General features: G+C 37.2%; 1 protein-coding gene across 1 annotated transcript; it reads left to right on the top strand.

Moving 5' to 3' along the window:
- Window positions 1-87: 87 nt before the first annotated feature.
- LOC123510850 (integrator complex subunit 9-like) lies at window positions 88-19,944 on the top strand. Its single transcript, XM_045266293.1, is given in 15 exon segments — window positions 88-741; window positions 4,141-4,329; window positions 4,744-4,946; window positions 6,983-7,184; window positions 7,772-7,861; window positions 8,030-8,186; window positions 8,903-9,083; window positions 9,978-10,107; window positions 10,651-10,753; window positions 14,728-14,825; window positions 16,028-16,101; window positions 16,103-16,133; window positions 17,491-17,676; window positions 18,322-18,477; window positions 19,533-19,944. Coding segments are annotated over 15 exon segments (1,926 nt in total). The 5' UTR covers window positions 88-732; the 3' UTR covers window positions 19,650-19,944.
- The last annotated feature ends 1,507 nt before the right edge of the window (window positions 19,945-21,451 follow it).

Here is a 21,451-nt window from a genome sequence, read left to right as displayed (position 1 = left end):
ATGAAAATTGTCCAAAACGCTCAAATAATGCAAAAATACGAGCAAAGAGACGGTTTTACATCTCGTGTCTGTCGTACACTTTAGCATGGGGCAAAGAGAATGAAGGAGAAAGGAGAGATCAAGAGCCAGTGATAAATTATGAACAATATCATGAAAAACAATGGAGGAGAAAAGAAAAGGGCTACCTGTACAAATAACATGAAAGAAGATGAAGCAGAAAGGAAAAAGAAGAGAGAATAACATGAAAGGAGATAAAGCAGAAGGAAAGGAAAGAAAACTACTTAGACAATAACTTAAAGAAGATGAAGCAGAAGAAAAAAAGGAAGAGCTAAGCAATGACAAAAGAAGAGCAGAAGAAGAAGAAAAAGAAGAGTGTGATAATTCTTTGACAGTGAAATGTGCGCCGATAGAAACTCTAAATCAACACCAACTCGAGCAAAGCCAAACAAACACACCGCTACTCACTACACCTTACACACCTTGCTTACCTACTTTCTCACCTAGAATTACCGGAAGAACTGCTGCTGTGAGACCGGGAAGCTGCTCAGTACACACCATTCCCTTAAAAGCAGCGTGTGTGTGTGGTGGCGGTTCTTTATGGTAAATTTGACATCCTAAGCTTGACAGGACACAAACCAGACATGTAACCCCCTCCCCCCCACCCCCCTCGTCGTCTTTACTCGTGACCTGACCTGACCTGCCTCGCCGCTGAACGCACACCATACACTCATCATGAAGCTGGTGAGTGTGTATTTATTTGTCCTCGCTTTATTTATTTGGCCGTGTATTATTATTTTTAAGTTATTTTACGAGTCCAGTGAAAAGTACAGAGTTATTGTAGTTTGAACCAATACACCACACGTCACTATACACATTCTCACGGTCTAAATCACACTATGAGCATTTCTAACCCCATTTTACCCTATCGGAAAATGGGTTAGGTTAGGTTAGGTTAAAACTCCGCTTTCTCAGGTCCCCAAGCTTGTTAGACATAGGGAAAAGAAATATATATAAGATAGGGTATATTGGTTGGAACTTTAAATTTACCAAAAGTACTGTTAGTTCTCTCTCTCTCTCTCTCTCTCTATCTATAAAAGTTAGTTAGTTATAAAAGTAAGGAAGTGGTGCGTAGCTAATATAATTCCTATGTTAGGCCCCATTTAGAGTATTGCATACAGGCCTGGTCACCCCACTATAGGCAGGATATCAACATGTTAGAAGCAGTTCAGAGAAGAGCAACTAGGATGATACCAGCATTAAAGCGCCTGGAGTATAGAGATAGATTAAAGGAATTAAACATGTTTTCATTTGAGAGGAGATGTATAAGAGGGGATATGATAGAGTTATTTAAAATGTTCTCAGATACAAACTACATAGATGTGAGATCTTTCTTTACCTTAGAGGAGGAAATAGGACTAGAAATCATGGCAGGAAGATTAGAAAGCAAGGCTGCAGGTTAGATATAAGAAAATATTTCTTTAGTCATAGAGTGGTAGACTTCTGGAATGCATTGCCAGAGACGGTTGTAAATAGCACTAGTTTGACAATGTTTAAAAACAGATTAGATAAGCACTTAAATTTATTAGATTTATAATTATGTATAGCACTGCATGATAGTTTTTATAAGAAATTTACTATAGTTAAATAAGACATGATCCCCATGTATGGGGACCACAAATTGTAGAGGATTTCGCTGCAGGACTTAGCCCTGTTAATGGGCCAAATATTTAGAATTAGTATATAATGTATTGTGTACTTGTAAGTGTATCTTTAAGTACTGATGACGAGGTCGCTGTGCGACTGATACAGGATAACCTAGATGGGCCCTGGTGGCCCTTTGTTATCCTATTATTTATGTTATATGTTATGTTATGTTATCTCTCTCTCTCTCTCTCTCTCTCTCTCTCTCTCTCTCTCTCTCTTTTATGCAGGAGGGACGGCTGGCAAAGGGCAACAAAATATGAAAGAAAGCAAGAATAGGCTCAGTGTGTGTTAGGTTAGGTTAGGTTCAAATTGGTTGTGGCTGTTTTTTCTTTTTTCTTTTCATTGTGTTTGTTTGTCTTTTTCTGTTTTTATTTCTTCTCATTCTTTTCTTTGCATTTTCATTATCTTTTAGTTATTTTACTTTATTATTTATTCTTTCTTTGTTTATTACTTTTTATTATTCTTGTGTATGTCAATGTGCCTTCTTTCATGTTCTATATTAATGTACTTTTTGATGTATCCAATCTTAGTAGACTTTATTCTCTCTCTCTCTCTCTCTCTCTCTCTCTCTCTCTCTCTCTCTCTCTCTCTCTCTCTCTCTCTCTCTCTCTCTCTCTCTCTGATAATAGCTGAACATTTCTTTTACTTTTTCTTTTAATTCTCTTTCTTATTCTGTTTTATTTCCTGTGTTGTAGTTTTTATCTTGTTCTTCCTCATTTTCAATCTCTTCATTCATCGCAGTTCTTCTTGATTGATTTTGATAAGTCCAACCTTTTTTTTCTCTTTTCATTCTCTTTTTATTCCTTTTTATTTTCTCTGTTATAGTTGTTTTCTTATTCTCCTTCTTTTCTATCTGTGCATTCAGTTTTTCATTTAATCCTGTGTGTCACTTGGCTGATTGAATTTAATAATAGTTCGATCTTTTCTTCTTTCCATTCTCTTTTTATTCAAGTTTATTTTCTATGTTGCAATTATTTTCTTATTCTTCTTTTTCCTTTCTTCATTTTTTTTTCTTGTATTGCATTATTGCCTGATTGACTTTGATATTAATATAACTTCTCTTCTTTTTCTATTCGTTGTCTTATTTTTTCATTCTTTACTTCCTTTATTGTCATTTTCTTCTTGTTCTTTCTCTTTCTTTATCTCTTTGTTCATTCATTCTTTTTATCCCTTGTGTTGCATTACTGCCGGATTGATATTAGTAACACCTCAGTCCACTGTTGAAAAGTTATTGACATTTTGAAGGCTGTTTATATAATCCCAGTAGTAATATCCCACAGGGCCTCTTTGGTTACTTGACTTAAATCTTTTGCCAGTTTTCCTAATATATAAAAAAAAAATATAGAAAAAGAAAAGAAAAATATATGAGAGATTTAATAATTGTTTTTATTGTTCTTTGCCAGTTTTCCCATCATATGAAAAACTAAATAGATAAAAAAAAAGAAAAAAGGTAACATGTAAGAGACAAGTATTGATATAGAAGCATGACCTAGCCTAGAGAGAGAGAGAGAGAGAGAGAGAGAGAGGGTAAATGAAGGAAACACTCCCTCTCTCTCTCTCTCTAACCTCATATCACAGTACTGCCTGAGTTATATAAAGAAAATTAATAAAACAAAAAATAAATATGCATGAGATTGTACAAGAACTGTATGTATGTGTGTATGAGAAATGTATGTATATATGTATGAAAAATGTATGTTTATATGTATATGTATGAGACTGTATGAGAAGAATGAATATGCATGAGTTATGTAAAGAAATTAGCAAAGTGAAAAATAAATATATAGAGAAATAATGATAATAATAATAGTAACCTCATGTCTCAGTATTGCCCAAATTATACAGAAAAAATAAGTAATAATATAGAATGAATAGATAAATAAATAGAAAAGAAAAGTATGAGAGAATAATATGAATAGATAAAGAAAGAAAGAAAGAAAAATATGAGAGAAGTAATAATAGAAGAAAATAATAAATAGATAAATAAAAATAAAAAAGGTATGAGGGAAGGGAACAATTAAACTAAATAAAGCCTTTCTCCTTTTTTTTTTTTTTTTTTTTTATGTTGCTGTTGGGCCAGTCTTCCCTTCTTACAGAAAAAAATAATAGATAAATAAATAAACAACAATAAATAGATAAGTTAATAATAATAAATGAATAAGAGAAGGAATAATATGAAAAGAATAAATCAATAAATAAGAGAAATAATAATGTAAGAATGAATAGAAAATAGAAAAAAAAAACATGAGAGAATGGGACTAGCAAGCTTAAATGTGGCTCGTATTTATTTATTTATTTATTCTTTTTTTTCTAATGTTTGTCTTGGCCAGTTTTCTCTTCTTACATAAAAAAAACAATAGATAAATGAAAGTAAAAACAATAAATAAATAAGAGTATGACCTAACTTGACCTGACATGAGGTGTGTTGTGTTGCAGTACTGCCTGAGTGGTCACCCCAACAAGCCATGCAATGTGGTGACCTTCAAGAGCTGCACCCTCATGCTGGACTGTGGGCTTGACATGACCAGCGTCAGTCACTTCCTGCCGCTGCCGCTTGTGTCCTCCGCCAGACTCAACTCACTCAATACTTGGGTACCACGGGACACCGACTCACAGCTCGAGGGGGTAAGGATCGCTGACTCACGCTGACTCACTCTATCTCTCTTTCTTCTTTGTCTTATTTTTCTTTTTTCTTTTTTCTTCCTTTCTTTTTTCATTCTTTCTTTTTTCTACTTTGTTCTATTTTTTCTTTCGTTTCACTTTCAGTCTCTCTCTCTCTCTCTCTCTCTCTCTCTCTCTCTCTCTCTCTCTCTCTCTCTCTCTCTCTCTCTCTCTCTCTCTCTCTCTCTCTCTCTCTCTCTCTCTCTCTCTCTCAAAAATAATCAGATCAGTCAAGTATCTCAACTGAATTATCCTTTCCCGTAAAATGATACAAGAAAACAACAAAAGACAGGAAAAAAATGAAATACTCGTAACCAGATAGAGAAAACAATAATAATAATAATAATAATAATAATAATAATTACTCCACATTCGCAGGAGTTGAGGGAATGTATGAATCGTGTATTTGTGGACTCACCGCCAGAGTTTGTTCCACCTGCCTCTGGACTGGTGGACTTCTCAGAGGTGGATGCAATTCTTGTGTCAAATTACCATAGTATGTTAGCACTGCCATTCATCACCAACCACACTGGCTTCAGGGGCGTGGTGCTCATGACCGAACCCACACTACAGATCGGCAGGTGTGTGTGTGTGTGTGTGTGTGTGTGCTTTTCTTTCTTTTGTTATTTCTGTTATTCTGTAAACAAAACATCATTATGCATTTTCTTTTCCTTACTCCTCTTTCTTTCCCTTTATTTCCATATATCATCTCCTCATTTTCTTCTCCTTTTTTTCTTCTTTCTCTTCCTCTTTCTCTTTCTATTTCTCTCTCTTTCTCTTTCTTTTTTCTTCTTCTTCTTCTTCTTCTTCTTCTTCTTCTTCTTCTTCTTCTTCTTCTTCTTCTTCTTCTTCTTCTTCTTCTTCTTCTTCTTCTTCTTCTTCTTCTTCTTCTTCTTCTTCTTCTTCTTCTTCTTCTTCTTCTTCTTCTTCTTCTTCTTCTTCTTCTTCTTCTTCTTCTTCTTCTTCTTCTTCTTCTTCTTCTCCTCCTCCTCCTCCTCCTCCTCCTCCTCCTCCTCCTCCTCCTCCTCCTCCTCCTCCTCCTCCTCCTTAGAAAGATATTGAAAAATTAGAAAAATACAACGCAGATTAACAAAATGATCCCAAGGTTGCGGAACAAATCCTACGAGGAACGCCTAAAGGAATTAAATTTATTTTCTCTTGAGAAACGGAGAGTAAGAGGCGACCTTATCATGCTTTTCAAAATTTTTAATGGGTTTGCAAATATGAATATTCAAAAATACGTATCAGTCGACCAGTCAAATGTCACCAGAAGCAATGGTTTCAAAATTGTTGGTAAGCGTTTTGTAACAAATGAAGTCAAACACTTTTTCTTTAATCGCATAGTCAATATATGGAATGGTCTGCCATCAAATGTTGTCAACTCAGGTACTATCGAAACGTTCAAAGTTCGCCTCGATAAATACTTTGAATGTAATCCCCGGTTGTCGCTATTCATTTCCGAATAATTTGCGCTTTTTCTTTTATCTCCCGGGCCTCTGATCGTGAATTAAATTGCCCGTTAGTTTAAATTACTCTCACCCTCCATACATGACACAGATAGCCCGGAGTGAACGGTCACTACTTTTACTCTCGATCTGTGAAGGGCTGTGGATAGTCAAGAGCCCTGACAGTAGGTGACCATCATCGGGATTTAAGGTACCAGGGGTCACCGCTGCAGGGGGTAACCATACAGTGTGCGGCGCCCTTTAAAGGGAAGTGCACTTTTACAGTGGTTGTACGGAGCTGGGGCCTGATTGACTGCTGCCTCTCTTGAAAGCGCCAGGCAAGGCTGCCGCACCACCTTTTTGACTCCACACTGTGTTTACATACATACTACACTACACTGCATACACGCACAGATAGCCCAGAGTGAACGGTCACTACTACTACTCTCGACCTGTGACGGGCTGTGGAGAGGGCCTTGTCAACCATTGATCATCATCGGGAACTAAGTACCAGGGATCAATGTTGCAAGGGGTTATCAGCGTACGGCGTCCCTACAGGGAAAGTATGCTATCTCAGTGGATTGAACGGAGCTGGGGCCTGATTGACTGCTGCCTCCCTAGAAAGCGCCAGGCAAGGCTGCCGCACCACCCATTCGACATACACACTGTGCATCCACGTACACAATGCACACACCACATGACATTCACCAAGCGTTAACACTTTCCCCCACAAACACAAGTAGTCAGACGTAGATTACACATTTCCTTTTCACTCTCTACTAAAATTCCATGTGATTTTTTAATATCACATGGTTTCGCCTTTTTTCCTGCCAGCCTCGGCTGGAGGGAGGGGCGGTGGGAGGAGCCTTCTGCTTTGCTGTCCTGTCTCTACTACTGGTAGTTAGTAGATAATTTTCACAAACAGCCTAGTAAGGACCTAAGGGTCTGTTGCTGTTTGTCTTCCTTTGTATTCCTCCTCCTCCTCCTCCTCCTCCTCCTCCTCCTCCTCCTCCTCCTCCTCCTCCTCCTCCTTCAAGCAGGCAGTTCATGGAGACACTTACAAACATATCTCCTTTCTTTCTCCTCACCTCTTCTCCCAAAACAAAAAAATATGAATGAAACCATTAAACATACCACATCTCCTCCTCCTCCTGCTCCTCCTCCTCCTCCAGGCTGTTCATGGAGGAGCTGGTGGAGTACATAGAGAGGACACCCAAAGCTCGCCACGCCTCTCGCTGGAAGAACTACCTCCGATGTCTGCCACTGCCATTGTCCGAAGTCCGTTCCCCCAAGACGTGGCAGGCAGCGTACACCATGAAGGCCGTCAACGCTGCCCTCAGTCATGTCCAGATTGTGGCCTATAGTGAGAATATTGTGAGTGGTTAGGTTAGGTTAGGTGGTGGTGGTGGTGGTGGTGGTGGTGGTGGTGGTGGTTTTCTTACCTTTTTTTATTTATTTATTTATTTTGATTATTTTTTTGTGGTGGTGGTGGTGGTGGTGTTTCTTTATTTTTTTCTTTATTTTAGGGATTTTTTGTTGGTTTTTTTTTTTTATTCATTATTGTATTGATTTTTTTTCTTTTCATGTAAGAGTTATTTATTTATTTATTTATTCGGTTTTTTTGTCTTAATTGTGAAAGTTTTCCGAGGCTTTTAGTATTTGTTGTTGTTGTTGTTGTTGTTGTTGGTGGTGGTGGAGGTGGTGGTGATGGTAGTGGTAGTGGTGAAAATAATGAACGAGTGTTGTCTTTGCAAGTTAGTGAGTATTTCTGTTACTATTACCTTACATTACCTTAAGAAAAAAAAAAACTTACCTAGAGCAACAAAAACTTAAAATATCACACACACACACACACACACACACACACACACACACACACACACACACACACACACACACACACACACACACACACACACACACATGTATGAAGAGTGTACAGGTGTGTGTTGGTGTTGCAGGATATCTGTGGAGCCCTGAAGGTGACGGCTGTGAGCTCCGGCTTCTGTCTCGGCAGCTGCAACTGGCTCATCTGCTCCGACCATGAGAAGGTGAGGTGGTGGTGGTGCTGGTGGCTGGTGCTGATGGTGGTGGTGGTGGTGTAGAAAAGAAAGAAAAAAATACTTCACTCCCCCTCCCCCCTTCTATCCTACCTACATAAAAAAAAAAAAAAAAAAAAGAAAAAGTAATTAACCTTTCCCGTCATCTCACCCCCATAGCTGGCTTACCTGAGTGGGTCGTCAACGCTCACCACACACCCGCGGCCCATCGACCAGACCTCCCTGAAGAACGCAGACGTGCTCATCATGACGGCACTCAACCACACACCCCTCTTCAACCCAGACTCCATGCTGGGGGAGTTCTGTGTTGCTGTTGGTCAGTGTTGCTTATTTTCATGTCGGTTTTTTTTGTGTGTGTTTTGTTATTTGTGTTGCTGTTGTGAGTGTTGCTTATTTTATTTATTTTTTTTTTTTTCAGTCATTTTTTTTTTTTTTTTTGTGTGTGTTGCTGTCAGTCAGTGTTGCCTATTTCCTTATTTTTGTTTCTCTTCTGTAATTTTTTTTTATTTATTTGTGTTGCTTTTGATGAGTGTTGCTTATTTTATTTTTTTTTTCTGCAATTTTCTTATTTATTTGTGTTGCTGTCAGTCAGTGTTGCTTATTTTCATGTCTGTTTTTTTTTTTTTTTTGTCTGTTTTGTTATTTGTGTTGCTGTTAGTGAGTGTTGCTTATTTCCTTATTTGTTTTTTTAGCTATTTTTTATTTATTTGTGTTGCTGTTGGTCAGTGTTGCTTATTTTCTGTTTTATATATTTTCAGAACAGGTAATGTTTCCGCTCCCTTCACCACAACATCACCTATTACCTTATTACCCCCATTTATTTATATACCATTAGAATAGTGCATTTTCCCATTCCCTTCACCACTACACCTCCCATTACCCCAATACATCCATTTATTTATCCCTAGAACACTACATCCACATTTCCTTCACTACACCATAACATACACACCCCATTACCCCTATTTATCAATTTATCCATAGAACACTGCATCCACATTCCCTTCAACTCCCCCTTACCTTAATCCGCAGCCCAGACGATAAGGAACGGAGGAAACGCGCTGGTGCCATGCTATCCGAGTGGTGTGGTGTACGATCTGTTTGAGTGTCTGTCCAACCACATGGATAATCTGGGCCTGTCTCTCATTCCTATGTACTTTGTGTCCCCTCGCGCTGAGAACTCCCTCGGGTACTCCAATATCTTCTCCGAGTGGTGAGTGACGGAGAGTGAGTGATGAGGGAGAGGGAGGGGAGAGAGTGAATGGTGAGAGTGGTGAGTGAGTGGTGAGAGAGAGAGGGAGAGGGAGTTTCTTTTTTTTGTGAGTGAGAGAGGGTGTGTTATAGTTAGTTAGTATGCTTTTCTTGAGTGAGTGAGAGTGGTGAGAGACAGAGAGAGGTAGAGGGAGTTTTTTTGTGTGAGAGTGAGTGAGGGAGGGTGTGTTATAGTTAGGTAGTGTGCTTTTCTTGAATGAGTGAGTGAGTGAGTGTTTCTTCTTCTGAATGAGAGAGAGTGAGAGAGGAAGTTTTACAATTGGTTAGTGTGTTTTTTCTTAGAGAGAGAGAGAGAGAGAGAGAGAGAGAGAGTGAATGTACAGGTTGGTTAATGGTTATAAATGTGTATTTTTCTTCTTTTCCTCATTTTTTTTTTCTTCTTTTTGTTTTCTTTTTTTCCTTTTCTTTATTTTCTCTTTTTTCTCTCATTGTTATACTGGCATGTTTTTTTCTGTTCATTTTCTTTTGTTGCATCTCTTTATTTCTTCTTTGTATTTCCTTTTTCTTTCTTTCATTCTTATCCCGTGTCTCTTCATCTCTTTCTTTCTTTCCTCTCTCTTTTTCTTTCCTATCCTTCCTTCCTTATTCACCAACCCAACAATGCACCCCAAAACACCACCTAACCTAACCTAACCTAAAATAGAAGTAGACAGACAGATTTGGAGAGAGAGAGATACATGATACACACACACAGATAGACAGTTACAAAAATAGACACAGACAGACAGACAAATATACCTCCTTGACTCACAAAAAGTAAATAAATACACACTCAGCCCATCCTAACCTGACTTAACTTAATTTAAACACCCCCACAACTCCCACAATGCACCAGGCTGTCCTCAAGCAAGCAGGGCAAGGTTTACTCCATGGATGACCCTTTCCTCACGCACACCTCTCGCATGGGGCGTCTCAAGGCCTTCAAGAGTCTGGACGCAGAAGGCTTCAGCTGCGAGTATAGACAGGTGAGGATGTGTGTGTTGTGTTGTGTTGAGTTGGATGGAGTTTACATTTTTTTCTTTTTTTCTCTTCCTTTTTTAATTGTCTTTCTTTGTTTCATTATTGTGTTGTATTGGAACGTTTGTTTTTCATTTTTTTGTCTTCCCTTTTGTCTCTCCCTTTCTTGTGTGTGTTGTGTTGTGTTGTGTTGTGTGTGTGTATGTTATGTTGTGTTGTGTAGGATGGATTACCTTGTTTTTTTTTTTATTTCATCTTCTCTTTCCTTTTTTTTTTTTTTTTTTTTTTTGTGTGTGTGTTTTTTTGTTTAGTTATTGTGTTGTGTGCTGTGTTTTTTTCTTTCCCTTTTCTTTTCTTCTTTTTCTTCCTCTTTTTCTTCTTTTCTCTTCTTTGTTATTGTCTTGTATTTGAAGATTGGCTCATTTTCATTTTCTTTATTTTTTGTTTTGTTTTTCTGCCTATCTTTTGTTTCTCTTTCGTATTTACTATCTCTTGACCTTGACCTGATCTGCTGCCCTGCCCTGACCTGCCCCTGTTGTTTCCCCTGCCAGCCTTGCATTGTGTTTTGTGGCCACCCCAGTCTGCGGTTTGGTGACGCTGTGCACTTCATCGATATGTGGGGCAACAACCCGCAGAATGCCATCCTCTTCACAGGTGAGGCGCATGCACACACACACACACACACACACACACACACACACACACACACACACACACACACACACACACACACACACACACACACACACACACACACACACACACACACACACACACACACACACACACACAGGTGACGGAGCTCGTATCTCAAATAGCTTCACCCCTGGTAACTCAGACTGACAGGGGGAAAGGTTGGTCTGACAAACTCGAATGTCCAACTTATACAAATGCCCCCCCTCTCTACCCACACTAAAATAAAAAGAAATAGATACAGTAAGTCCTCCTTATACGGTACTTTGTTATCCGGTAAATTCACAGTTATGGTGTTTAGTAATTACTACCCCAGTTATATTTACGGTAAGAAAAATTCACAAATACGATGTCCCCTTGTGTTTTGTTTACACTGTACCATAGCACCACCATGTCGCGCACCACAACAATCAGTCTCTTCCCACGTTTCCCACTGAACACAAGTGAAATCCTTATGGCATGTTTTTTGAGGATATTATGAGTAAGGGCTGAAATCCCTACTGTCTCTTAGCCTTGGGAGGGACATCATCTGATTGAATATGTGGCGAGTGAAAGATAAATAAAAACATTTTCTGTTTATTTCTTTTGTGCAGTAATTTACATTTTTTTTTATTTGACTATTTTCATGTATTTTCATGTCTGTAGGGGTGACATTCAGCGTGCTGGAACACATCCCATATTATTACATGTTATAATAGGTTTGGTATACAGTAATTTCAATTTGCGGTGAGGTTTTCAGGAACGCATATGTATCGTGTAACAAGGACTTACTGTAAATAAATAAAATTTTAAAAAACTCAGACTTTGTGCAGGATTTATTTATTTAATTTTTGGGGATTTGAAATTTTGGGATTACAATTGTCTCTCCAAAACCTTCAGACCTTAAGATTACCAGATGGTGTAGTTTACTTTTTGATAATTAGATACCCTTCCCACCAGGAAACCATTTTGAGATGTCTTGTGCAGATCCACCACAGCCTGATTCACGCCCTACACAGCACGTGGCAAGGCGTCAGAAATAATGTCCTTACAGGCATAAATTGACATTATTTCTACATTATCAATAGCAAAAACACTACTGTGGATAGAGTTTATTATCTCTGTGGACTTTGAAAAATGGTGGCCACATAACATATTTTAAAACGACTCTTGTTTCAGTCACACAGGTTTTTAAGAGTAGTTTGATAGTTTTATTGACAGATTAATGTGATTTCTACTTTATATATAACTAAAACACTCATACAAACCAAGCTCCTCATATTGGTGGACTTTGAAAATTATGGCAACTTAACCTATATTTTAAAAAGACTTGTTTGAGTGACATGGGTTTTTAAGGGAGGTTTGATGGTTCTATTGGCAGATTAACATGATATCTACCTCATCAAAAGCAAAAACACTCTTACGAACAAAGTTCCTCATAACTGTGGACTTTGAAAAGTAGTGGCCTCATAAGTTTTATTTCAAAAAGACTCTTATTTCAGCAACATGGTTTTTTAAGGGTAGTTTCATGGTTCCATTGATAGGTTACCATGATTTCTATATAATCATAGCAGGAACACTCTTACGGATAAATGTTATCATCCCTGTTGACTTTGAAAAATAGTGGCCACATAACATATATTTTCAAAAGACTCTTGTTTCAGTCACACAGGTTTTTAAGGGGAGTTTGATGGTTTTATTGACACATTGATATGGTATCTGCTTTATCAATACCTTAGAAATTCTTACAAAACAGGTTTCTCACATCTGTGGACTTTGAAAAATAATGGCCACATAACCTATATTGTTAAAATACTATTGTTTCAGTCACACAGGTTGTCAAGTGAGGTTTGACAGTTTATCATGATATCTACCTAATCAAAAGCTAACACTCTTACAAACAAAGTTCCTCATAACTGGAGTTTGAAAAATAGTGGCCACATAAGTTGTATTTCTAAAAGACTCTTGTTTCAGTATCACAGTTTTTTTATGGTAGTTTCATTGTTCCATTGACATATTAACATGATTTCTATCTTTTCAATAGCAAAAACACTACTGTAGGTGGAGTTTATTATCTCTGTGGACTTTGAACAATAGTGGCCACATTATCTATGTTTTAAAAAAGACTCTTGTTTCAGTTACATGGGTTTTTAATGGTAGTTTCATGGTTCCTGTGACAGATTAACATGATTTTTATCTTATCAATAGCAAACACACTACTGTAGGTGGAGTTTATTATCTCTGTGGACTTTGAAAAATAATGGCCACATTACCTGATTTTTTAAATGAGTCTGGTTTCAGTGCCATGGGTTTTTAATGGTAGTTTCATGGTTCCTCTGACAGATTAACATGATTTTTACCTTATCAATAACAAAAACACTATAATGGATAGAGTTTATTATCTCTGTAGTCTTTGAAAAATAGTTTCCATATAACCTATGTTTTGAAAATGCTTTTATTTCAGTTCCCTCTGTTTTTAATGGTAGTTTCATCGTTCATCTGACAGATTAACATGAATTTTACCTTACCAATAGGAAAAACACTACTATGGATAGAGTTTACTATCTCTGTAGTCTTTGTAAAATAGTGGCCTCATAACCCGTGTTTTAAAAAAATTCTTGTTTCAGTTCCCTGTGTTTTTAATGGTAGTTTCATGGTTCCTCTGACAAATTAACATGATTTTTACCTTCCCAATAGTAAAAACAATACTATGGATAGAATTTATTATCTCTGTGGACTTTGAAAAATAGTGGCCAGATAACCTATGTTTTAAAAAAATTCTTGTTTCAGTTACATGGGTTTTCAATGGTAGTTTCATGGTTCCTCTTACAGATTAACATGATTTTTATCTTATCAAAAGCAAAAACGCTACAATGGGTGGAGTTTGTTATCTCTGTGTACTATGGAAAATAGTGGCCCCATAACCCATGTTTTAAAAAGACACTTGTTTCAGTTAGATGGGTTTTCAATGGTAGTTTCATGGTTCCTCTGACAGATTAACATGATTTTTACTTTACCAATAGGAAAAACAGTATAATGGATAGTTTATTATCTCTGTAGACTTTGAAAACTAGTGTCCACATAACCCATGTTTTAAAAAGACTTGTTTCAGTTACATGGGTTTTTAATGGTAGTTTCGTGGTTCCTGTGACAGATTAAGATGATTTTTATCTTATCTATAGCAAAACACTATAATGGATAGAGTTTATTATCTATGTGGACCTTGAAAAATATTGGCTACATAACCCATGTTTTAAAAGACTCTTGTTTTAGGTACATGGGTTTTTAATGGTAGTTTCATGGTTCCTCTGACAGATTAAGATGATTTTTACCTTATTAGTAGCAAAAACATTACTATGGATAGAGTTTATTGTCTCTTTTGTCTTTGAAAAATAGTGGTCACATAACCTATATTTTAAAAAGACTCTTCTTTTAGTTACATGGGTTTTTAATGGTAGTTTCATGGTTCCTCTGACAGATTAACACTATTTTTACCTCATTAATAGCAAAAACACTACTATGGATAAAGTTTATTATCTCTGTGGACTTTAGAAAATAGTGACCACATAACCTATGTTTTAAAAGCCTCTTTTTTTTCAGTTACTTGGGTTTTTAATGGTAGTTTCATGGTTGCTCTCACAGATTAATATGATTTTTACCTTATTTTTCTTTTCTATCTTTCTCATCATTATCATCATCATTAATCTAAATACTAGCTCCATACAATCACAACACACACACACACACACACACACACACACACACACACACACACACACACACACACACACACACACACACACACACACACACACACACACACACACACACACACACACACACACACACACACACACACACACACACACCCACACACCCACCCACCCACCCACAAACACCCCACAAACATCAAAAACCCACACAACTTAAACTACCACTATATAACTCATTTCCAGAGCCTGAATTTGACATCGGGGAAGTGTTGGCGCCATTCCAGCCTCTAGCCATGCGTCAAGTGTACTGCCCCATAGACACCAGCCTGGACTTCACACAGGTGGGAGACTTAGGACTAGGCACAAAGAAGGCTGAGAGGATAGAAGTAGTGGTGAGAGAGGAGGCTGGGGTTAGTGAGAGATTGAAAGAGATGGTGAGAGAAGACAGGTAGTGGTTAGAGAGAAAAGAGGAAAAGAGAGAGTTTGGGGAATTGATCAGAGAATGAAGGAAAATGAGAGAAAGAGATGTTTTTGGTTCAGAGAAATGATGAAGGAAAAAGATAAGAGAGGGATAGGAAATATAAATGTTTGTGTTAGAAGAAGGGAGGGAAATGGTGAAGGAAAGATGAGAGGAGTGTAGAGAAAAGGTAAAGGTTTGAGAAGAAGAGAGGTGAAGGAAATTGAGAGAACAGGTGTAAAGAAAAAGATAATGTTTGTAATTCAAGAAGAGAAGTGAAAGAAAACGAGAGATAGGATGTAGAAAAAAGAGAAGAGATTTGTGGGTTAGGAAGAAAGGAGGTGATAGAAATAGTGAAGAAAAGAAATGAGAGAAAGGATGTAGAGAAAAGAAAAAAGGTTTGAGAAGGAAGGTGAAGAGAAATGAGAGAAGTGATGTAGGAAAGAGATAAGAGATAAGATTTTTGTGATATGAGAAGATGAGAAGGGAAGGAAATGGATTAGAGAAGTGTTGAAAGAAAGTGAAGGCAGATGAAAGAAATGGAGGAAAAAGATGAGAAAAAGGAGTGTAGAAAGAGAAGGTAGGAAAGAGAAATGAAGGAAAGAGATAAGAAAAAGATATGTAAAAAAAAAAAAAGAGAAGGCAGGTGATAGAAATGAAGGAAAGAGACAAGAAAAAGGAGTGTTGGAAAAGAGAAGAGGTGTATGGTTTAAGAAAAAGAGAAATAGGGAGAGAATGAGTGTAGAAAAGAAGAGAAGAAGGGAGATGAGGGAGATAGATAAGAGGAGTGTAGAGAAGAAGGGAGATGAGGGAGACAGATAGGAGGAGGAGTGTGGAAAAGAAGAAAAAGAAGAGAAGGGAGATAAGGGGAAAAAATCAAGGAAAGAGATGAGATAAACAGTATTAAAATGAGACTTAGTGGACCTTTTCTTCCATTTTTTATTTTAGTTGACATTTGCTGATGCCTAAAAAAAAAAAGATAATAAAAGCAGAAAGAAAGTAACGAAACACAGGGTCTAGAATAGCGATAATGCCTAACTTTGTATAATTCTCAGGTGTTGTGTCATAGTGTTTTCCTCCCCCCAGGCACGTAAGCTGATTAATGAGCTGAAGCCGGCCAAGCTGGTGGTGCCCGAGGTATACATGAGGCCACCCGCCAATGCCCCACCGCACTGACCTCACCCTGGATCTGGTATGGGGCTGACTGTGTGAAAGAAATATTAACCCCTTCAGTACTGGAATGTATTTTTATTTTGAGGTTTGGGTATGATTAGATGATTTTATTGACATTAGGAAGGGTCTATGGAGGTCAGAAGATTAATGGCCACAGTCTTCACTATTCTGATCCCCACATAAGTTTCTGAAGCTCTTTATAACCACCAAATTGTAAGCAGAATGAATGAAAATGTGTCATGGTACTGAAGAGGTTAACCCATCAGTCCCATAATGCATTTCCATATTCATTCTGCTTACTATTTGGTGATTCTATACAGCTTCAGATACTTATGTGGGGCATTAAATAGTGAAGACTCTGGCCAATGATCTTCTGACCTCCATAGATCATAATATAAATAAAATTGTCTAATCGTACCCAAAACTCGAATTTTCATATTTATTCTGCTTACTATTTGGTGATTTTATACAGCTTCAGATACTCATGTGGGAGATTGAAATAGTGAAGACTCAGGCCACTAATATTCTGACCTCCAATGACCGTTTGTAATGTAAATGAAATTGTCTGACCATACCCAAAACTCATGGTGGAAATGCATCCCAGTACTGGCGAGGTTAACATTGAGAATAGCTTTGGAAATTTGTCTTGCTTCTTATTTCATCTAAAGACATCAGAGAAAGGTAACAATGAAGAAAAGGTATGAATATTTCCCATTATTTCTTATCTTGCATTTTAAGAGGGAATTTTTGTGTTCTTTAAGGAAATCAAGGAAAAATAACAAAGAAACAAAAAATTTTCTTAGTTCTTATCTCATGTTAAAAAAAAGAAGGTACAGGTAACTCTTGATTTATGCGTGTTTGATTTACATGTTTTTGTTAATACGCGACCGGAAAAATATAATTAATGAAATTTGCGCGATCGGCTTGCTTATACACGATTTGGACCACATCCTGCATCCACCTGTTATCTGTTGTTTCTTATGAGATTACAAGTTTGTTTTACACCAATTTTGAAATACGCGATGTCTCTTGGAATGCATCTATTGTGTAAATCAAAAGTTACCTGCATTGTCTAAAGAAACCAAAGGAAAAAATAAAACCAAGAATAAAAAAAACTAAAAATTTCTCTCATTTCTTATCTTGCATCACAAAAAAAGCAAATGAAAATGCAAACCCAAAAAATTTAAGTATTCCTCCTTCCTTCTTCCTCTCTCAAATCAGAGTAAACAAATAATATTAGTAATTAAAAAATCATCTCTTCTACTCCTCTCTCTCTCTCTCTCTCTCTCTCTCTCTCTCTCTCTCTCTCTCTCTCTCTCTCTCTCTCTCTCTCTCTCTCTCTCTCTCTCTCTCTCTCTCTCTCTTCCACTGTGCAGGAGGAGGCACCGCTGACCTACGGGGAGTGCCAGCTGCTTAACCTTGGCATTCAGCGGCGCCTGGAGACCATGAACATCACCTCTGACCTGGCACTGGCACTCAACCCCATCACCATCAGGCCAGGCATTGTCACCACCACCATCACTGCCACGCTGCACACCAGGGATAACAAATATACTCTGCAGGTGTGTGTGTGTGTGTGTGTGTGTTTAGGATGTTTCATGTTTGTGTGTATTTGTGTGTGTGTTTGTATGTTTATCTAGTATTTGGCAGGTGTTTTTTTTTTTATTTTTCAGTGCATGTATTTGTGTATGTGTGTGTGTGTGTGTATTTATTTAGTTGTATATTACAGTGTTCAAGTGGGACTCATAGTGACCTGTCTCCATATTTAATTTTTATCCAATTTTTCCTTAAATTTCTGCACACTTTCTGCTGCTACAATCTCCTCACTCAAGCCGTCCCAGATGTCCATCGTCCTGTGTGGAAAACTGAACTCTTTAATGCCCCTCAAACTGACTTTTTATAATCTTGGAGTGTCCTCTTGTTCGTCTATCTCTTCTTCAGGCAATCAGTGTGTGTATGTGTGTGTGTATACATGTTAATCAGATACCACACCCCATATTAACCTAATTAAACTAAACCAACCCAACCCAACCCAACCCACTCTAACCTAACCTAATTCAACCCAACCCAAAATAAAATAAAACAAACAAAACAAACCCAAACCCACATTATCCAACTCTTACCTCACCACCATTAACCCCCACCCTACACCTCCCCACATCCCTCCATCACCCACCACTAACCCCCCACTCCTTACCTCCCCCCAGCCCGTAGATGATGGGGACACAGAACCACACACCCGCCTGCCCACTTGCTACCCTTACGGCAACCTCAATGTGGATGAATTAGTACAGCGGCTGGCTCAGGCTGGCTTGGCGGATGTGAGGGTGGACGACAGCAAGGAAGGGCTCGTCATAACTCTGGTAAGGGTTTGTTTGTGGTGTTTTAGGGTGTTTTTGGGGTGTTTTAGTGTGTTTTTAGGGTGTTTTTGGCATTTAGGAGGGTGTTTTGTGGTGTTTGGGGATGTTTTAGGGTGTTTTGGGTCAATTTCTGTTTGTTAGGGTGATTTTGTGGTGTTTTGGGATGTTTTGTGTTTATTTTAAGTGTTTTGTTGTATTTTGGATTTATTTTAGGGTGTTTGCAGTGTTTTATAGTGTTTTATGGTTTATTTTAAGGTATTTTGTAGTGTTTTAGTGTGTTTATAGTGTTTTGTGGTGTTTTGGTGTTTTGTAGTGTTTTAGTGTGTTTATAGTGTGTGTGTTTTGTGGTGTGTTTAGGTATTTTCCAGTGTTTTTATGGTGTTTTGCAGTTTTTAAGGGTGTTTTTGTGTTGGGTTTGGTGTTCTTGAGGTTGCTTTGTGTGTTTTAGGGATATTTTTGCATTGTGTTGAGTTTTTTTTTTTTTTAGTTTCTTTAGGGTGTTTTATATTTTTTATTTATTTATTTATTTTTTTTTTATTTATTTTATTTATTTATTTTTTTTTTTTGTGTGTGTTGGGTTTTGAGGTTTTTAGTGTTTTTGGTGTTGTGGCGTTTTGTGTTGCATTTAGGATTTTCATTTATTTATTTATTTTTGTAGTGGTGTTTGTGAAAAAAAAGGAAGAACTGGCATGTTAACAAAAGAATAGAGAATTAGAACTAGACGTGAAAATAAGAAAAGACATGAACAAAAAGATTAACATTGAAATAAGGATAAAGAAAATAGACAAAAGAATAAGATAGAGAGAAGAATAAGATATGAAAATTACATAATGTTAAAATAATGAAATAGACAAATATAACTAGACATAAGAAAATTAACCTAGAAATAAGATAAATCGAAATAGGAAAGAAAAAAAATTACCGAAGTTAAAAAAGACAAAAATAAGAAAATAAAGATATGAGAATAAGATTAAAACAAACATAAGAATAAGAAATAGATATAATAATAAGATAGACAAGAAAATATCAAACAGTAATTTCTTTGTGTGTGTGTGCAGGCGAACGACGATGTGGTGATCCAGATAAACGAGTTCGCCACACACATCATCTCGGCCAACAGTTCACTGAGGGAGAAGCTTCGAGATATCCTGCTGGAGTGTTTGGGCAGCTTCTGAGGGCCTGACTGACTGACTGACTGACTGACTAACGGGATGACTAGCTGACTGATTGCGTGACTGGCTAACAGACTAACGGGGTAACTGACTGACTGGGTGAATAAATAAGTGTGTAGATTAATGACTGACTGACTGACTGATATCCAAGAAACCAACAATTGACTGACTTACTGACTGACTGACTTCTTACTATGTGCCTTGCCCTTCCCTCACCCCCCTCCCCATCCTTCCAAACCCCTCCTGACTAGTGAAATGGAGGGGTGACTGAAATATCTTAATAAAATGTTCAAATTTTTCAAAGCTTTTTATATACATTTCTTTAGAGTAAGAGAGCAAGTTCAAATATTACTCATCTCTCTCTCTCTCTCTCTCTCTCTCTCTCTCTCTCTCTCTCTCTCTCCGGCGAAACTTAAATAGAAATTCGAAAAAAAAAATTGTAGTTTGAGTATTTTTATTGAAATATGGAAGAAAACAAAGATATATTTAAGGTACCAACATAACATAGAGACCTTTAAAAAATAGACATATATACAACGCCGTGGTACAGTGGAACCATGCGTGCTTTGGAGTCAGCGGGGTCTCCAAGCGCACGGGTTCGAATCCTGTCCGCGGTCCGAGTGTAGGTTGGGCTTCCTCACTCGAGGCAACGGTTTCCTAGCGGGTGGGCTTTGAGATAGGAGGTAACCCATAAATTCCCGTGAAAAGCCCACATAGTATTAATAAAAAAAATAAATAAATAAAAAGAAGAAAGAAAACAAAATTGAAGTTACACGCATTAATTCTTCCAACATAACGTCGAGGCATTTAAAAGTTATACACACAATAAAGAAAACGGTAAACAGAAATGGAAACTTGAATTATAAAACCATATTAACATCGTCTTAAAAAAAAATGATAAATTAATAAAAAAAAAAAATGTAGAGAGAGAGGAGAAAAAGACAAAACGGGGAAACTAATTTAAAAACCCGACAAATTAACACCGAGTCATTTAATTTCACATAATAGCATTTCTCGATGCAAGGGAAAGACAAATAAGGAAAAAACAGACACGTAAGATAAAACGAAAGAAAAACCTAGCAGGAAAATAGTAAATAAGTAAATATATAAGATAATAAATTAATAGAACCGGATAAATAAATAAACAAGAAAAACCTCGTAGGAAAAAAAAGTAAATAGGTAAAATAAATAAGATAATAAATGAATAGAAAATGATAAACAGATAAAAAGAGAAAAACCTCGTTACCAAAACAAAGCGAAAAAGAAGGAAGGTAAATACGAGAAGAAGAAAGAAAGAAAGAAAGAAAGAAGTAAAGTAAATGAAATAAGAATAAAGAAATAAATAAAAAAAAAGTAAGATAAGAATAGACATAAAAAAAAAAACTGCCCATTAAAAGTAAATAAGGAAGTAAAATGATAATTGGATAAATGAATAAAGAACAAAAGTAGACAAAGAAATAGATAAATAAAACAAATAAAAACAACTCACTGCCAATAAAACAACAAACACAAGAAGAAAATGAAAACAAAACTGAAAACCAAAAATTTAACGAGTATGTTGACAACCACCACCATCACCACCGCCACCACCACCACCACCGCGTATTGAGAGTCTGATCCACGCTATGTATAATTCCGCAAAGTCAAGCTGGATCATAATCTTCCACGTGCCCTCCTCTTCCTCTTTCTCCTCTTCCTCTTCTTCTTCCTCCTCCTCCTTCTCCTCCTCCTCCTCCTCCTCCTCCTCCTCCTCCTCTCGTCATTGCTGTAACTTCCTTGTGTGTGTGTGTGTGTGTGTTGGTTGG

Source organism: Portunus trituberculatus, chromosome 4 (genome assembly GCF_017591435.1).
Source record: "Portunus trituberculatus isolate SZX2019 chromosome 4, ASM1759143v1, whole genome shotgun sequence".
Classification (NCBI taxonomy): Eukaryota; Metazoa; Arthropoda; class Malacostraca; order Decapoda; family Portunidae; genus Portunus; species Portunus trituberculatus.
This window is presented reverse-complemented; position numbering and strand designations above follow the sequence as displayed.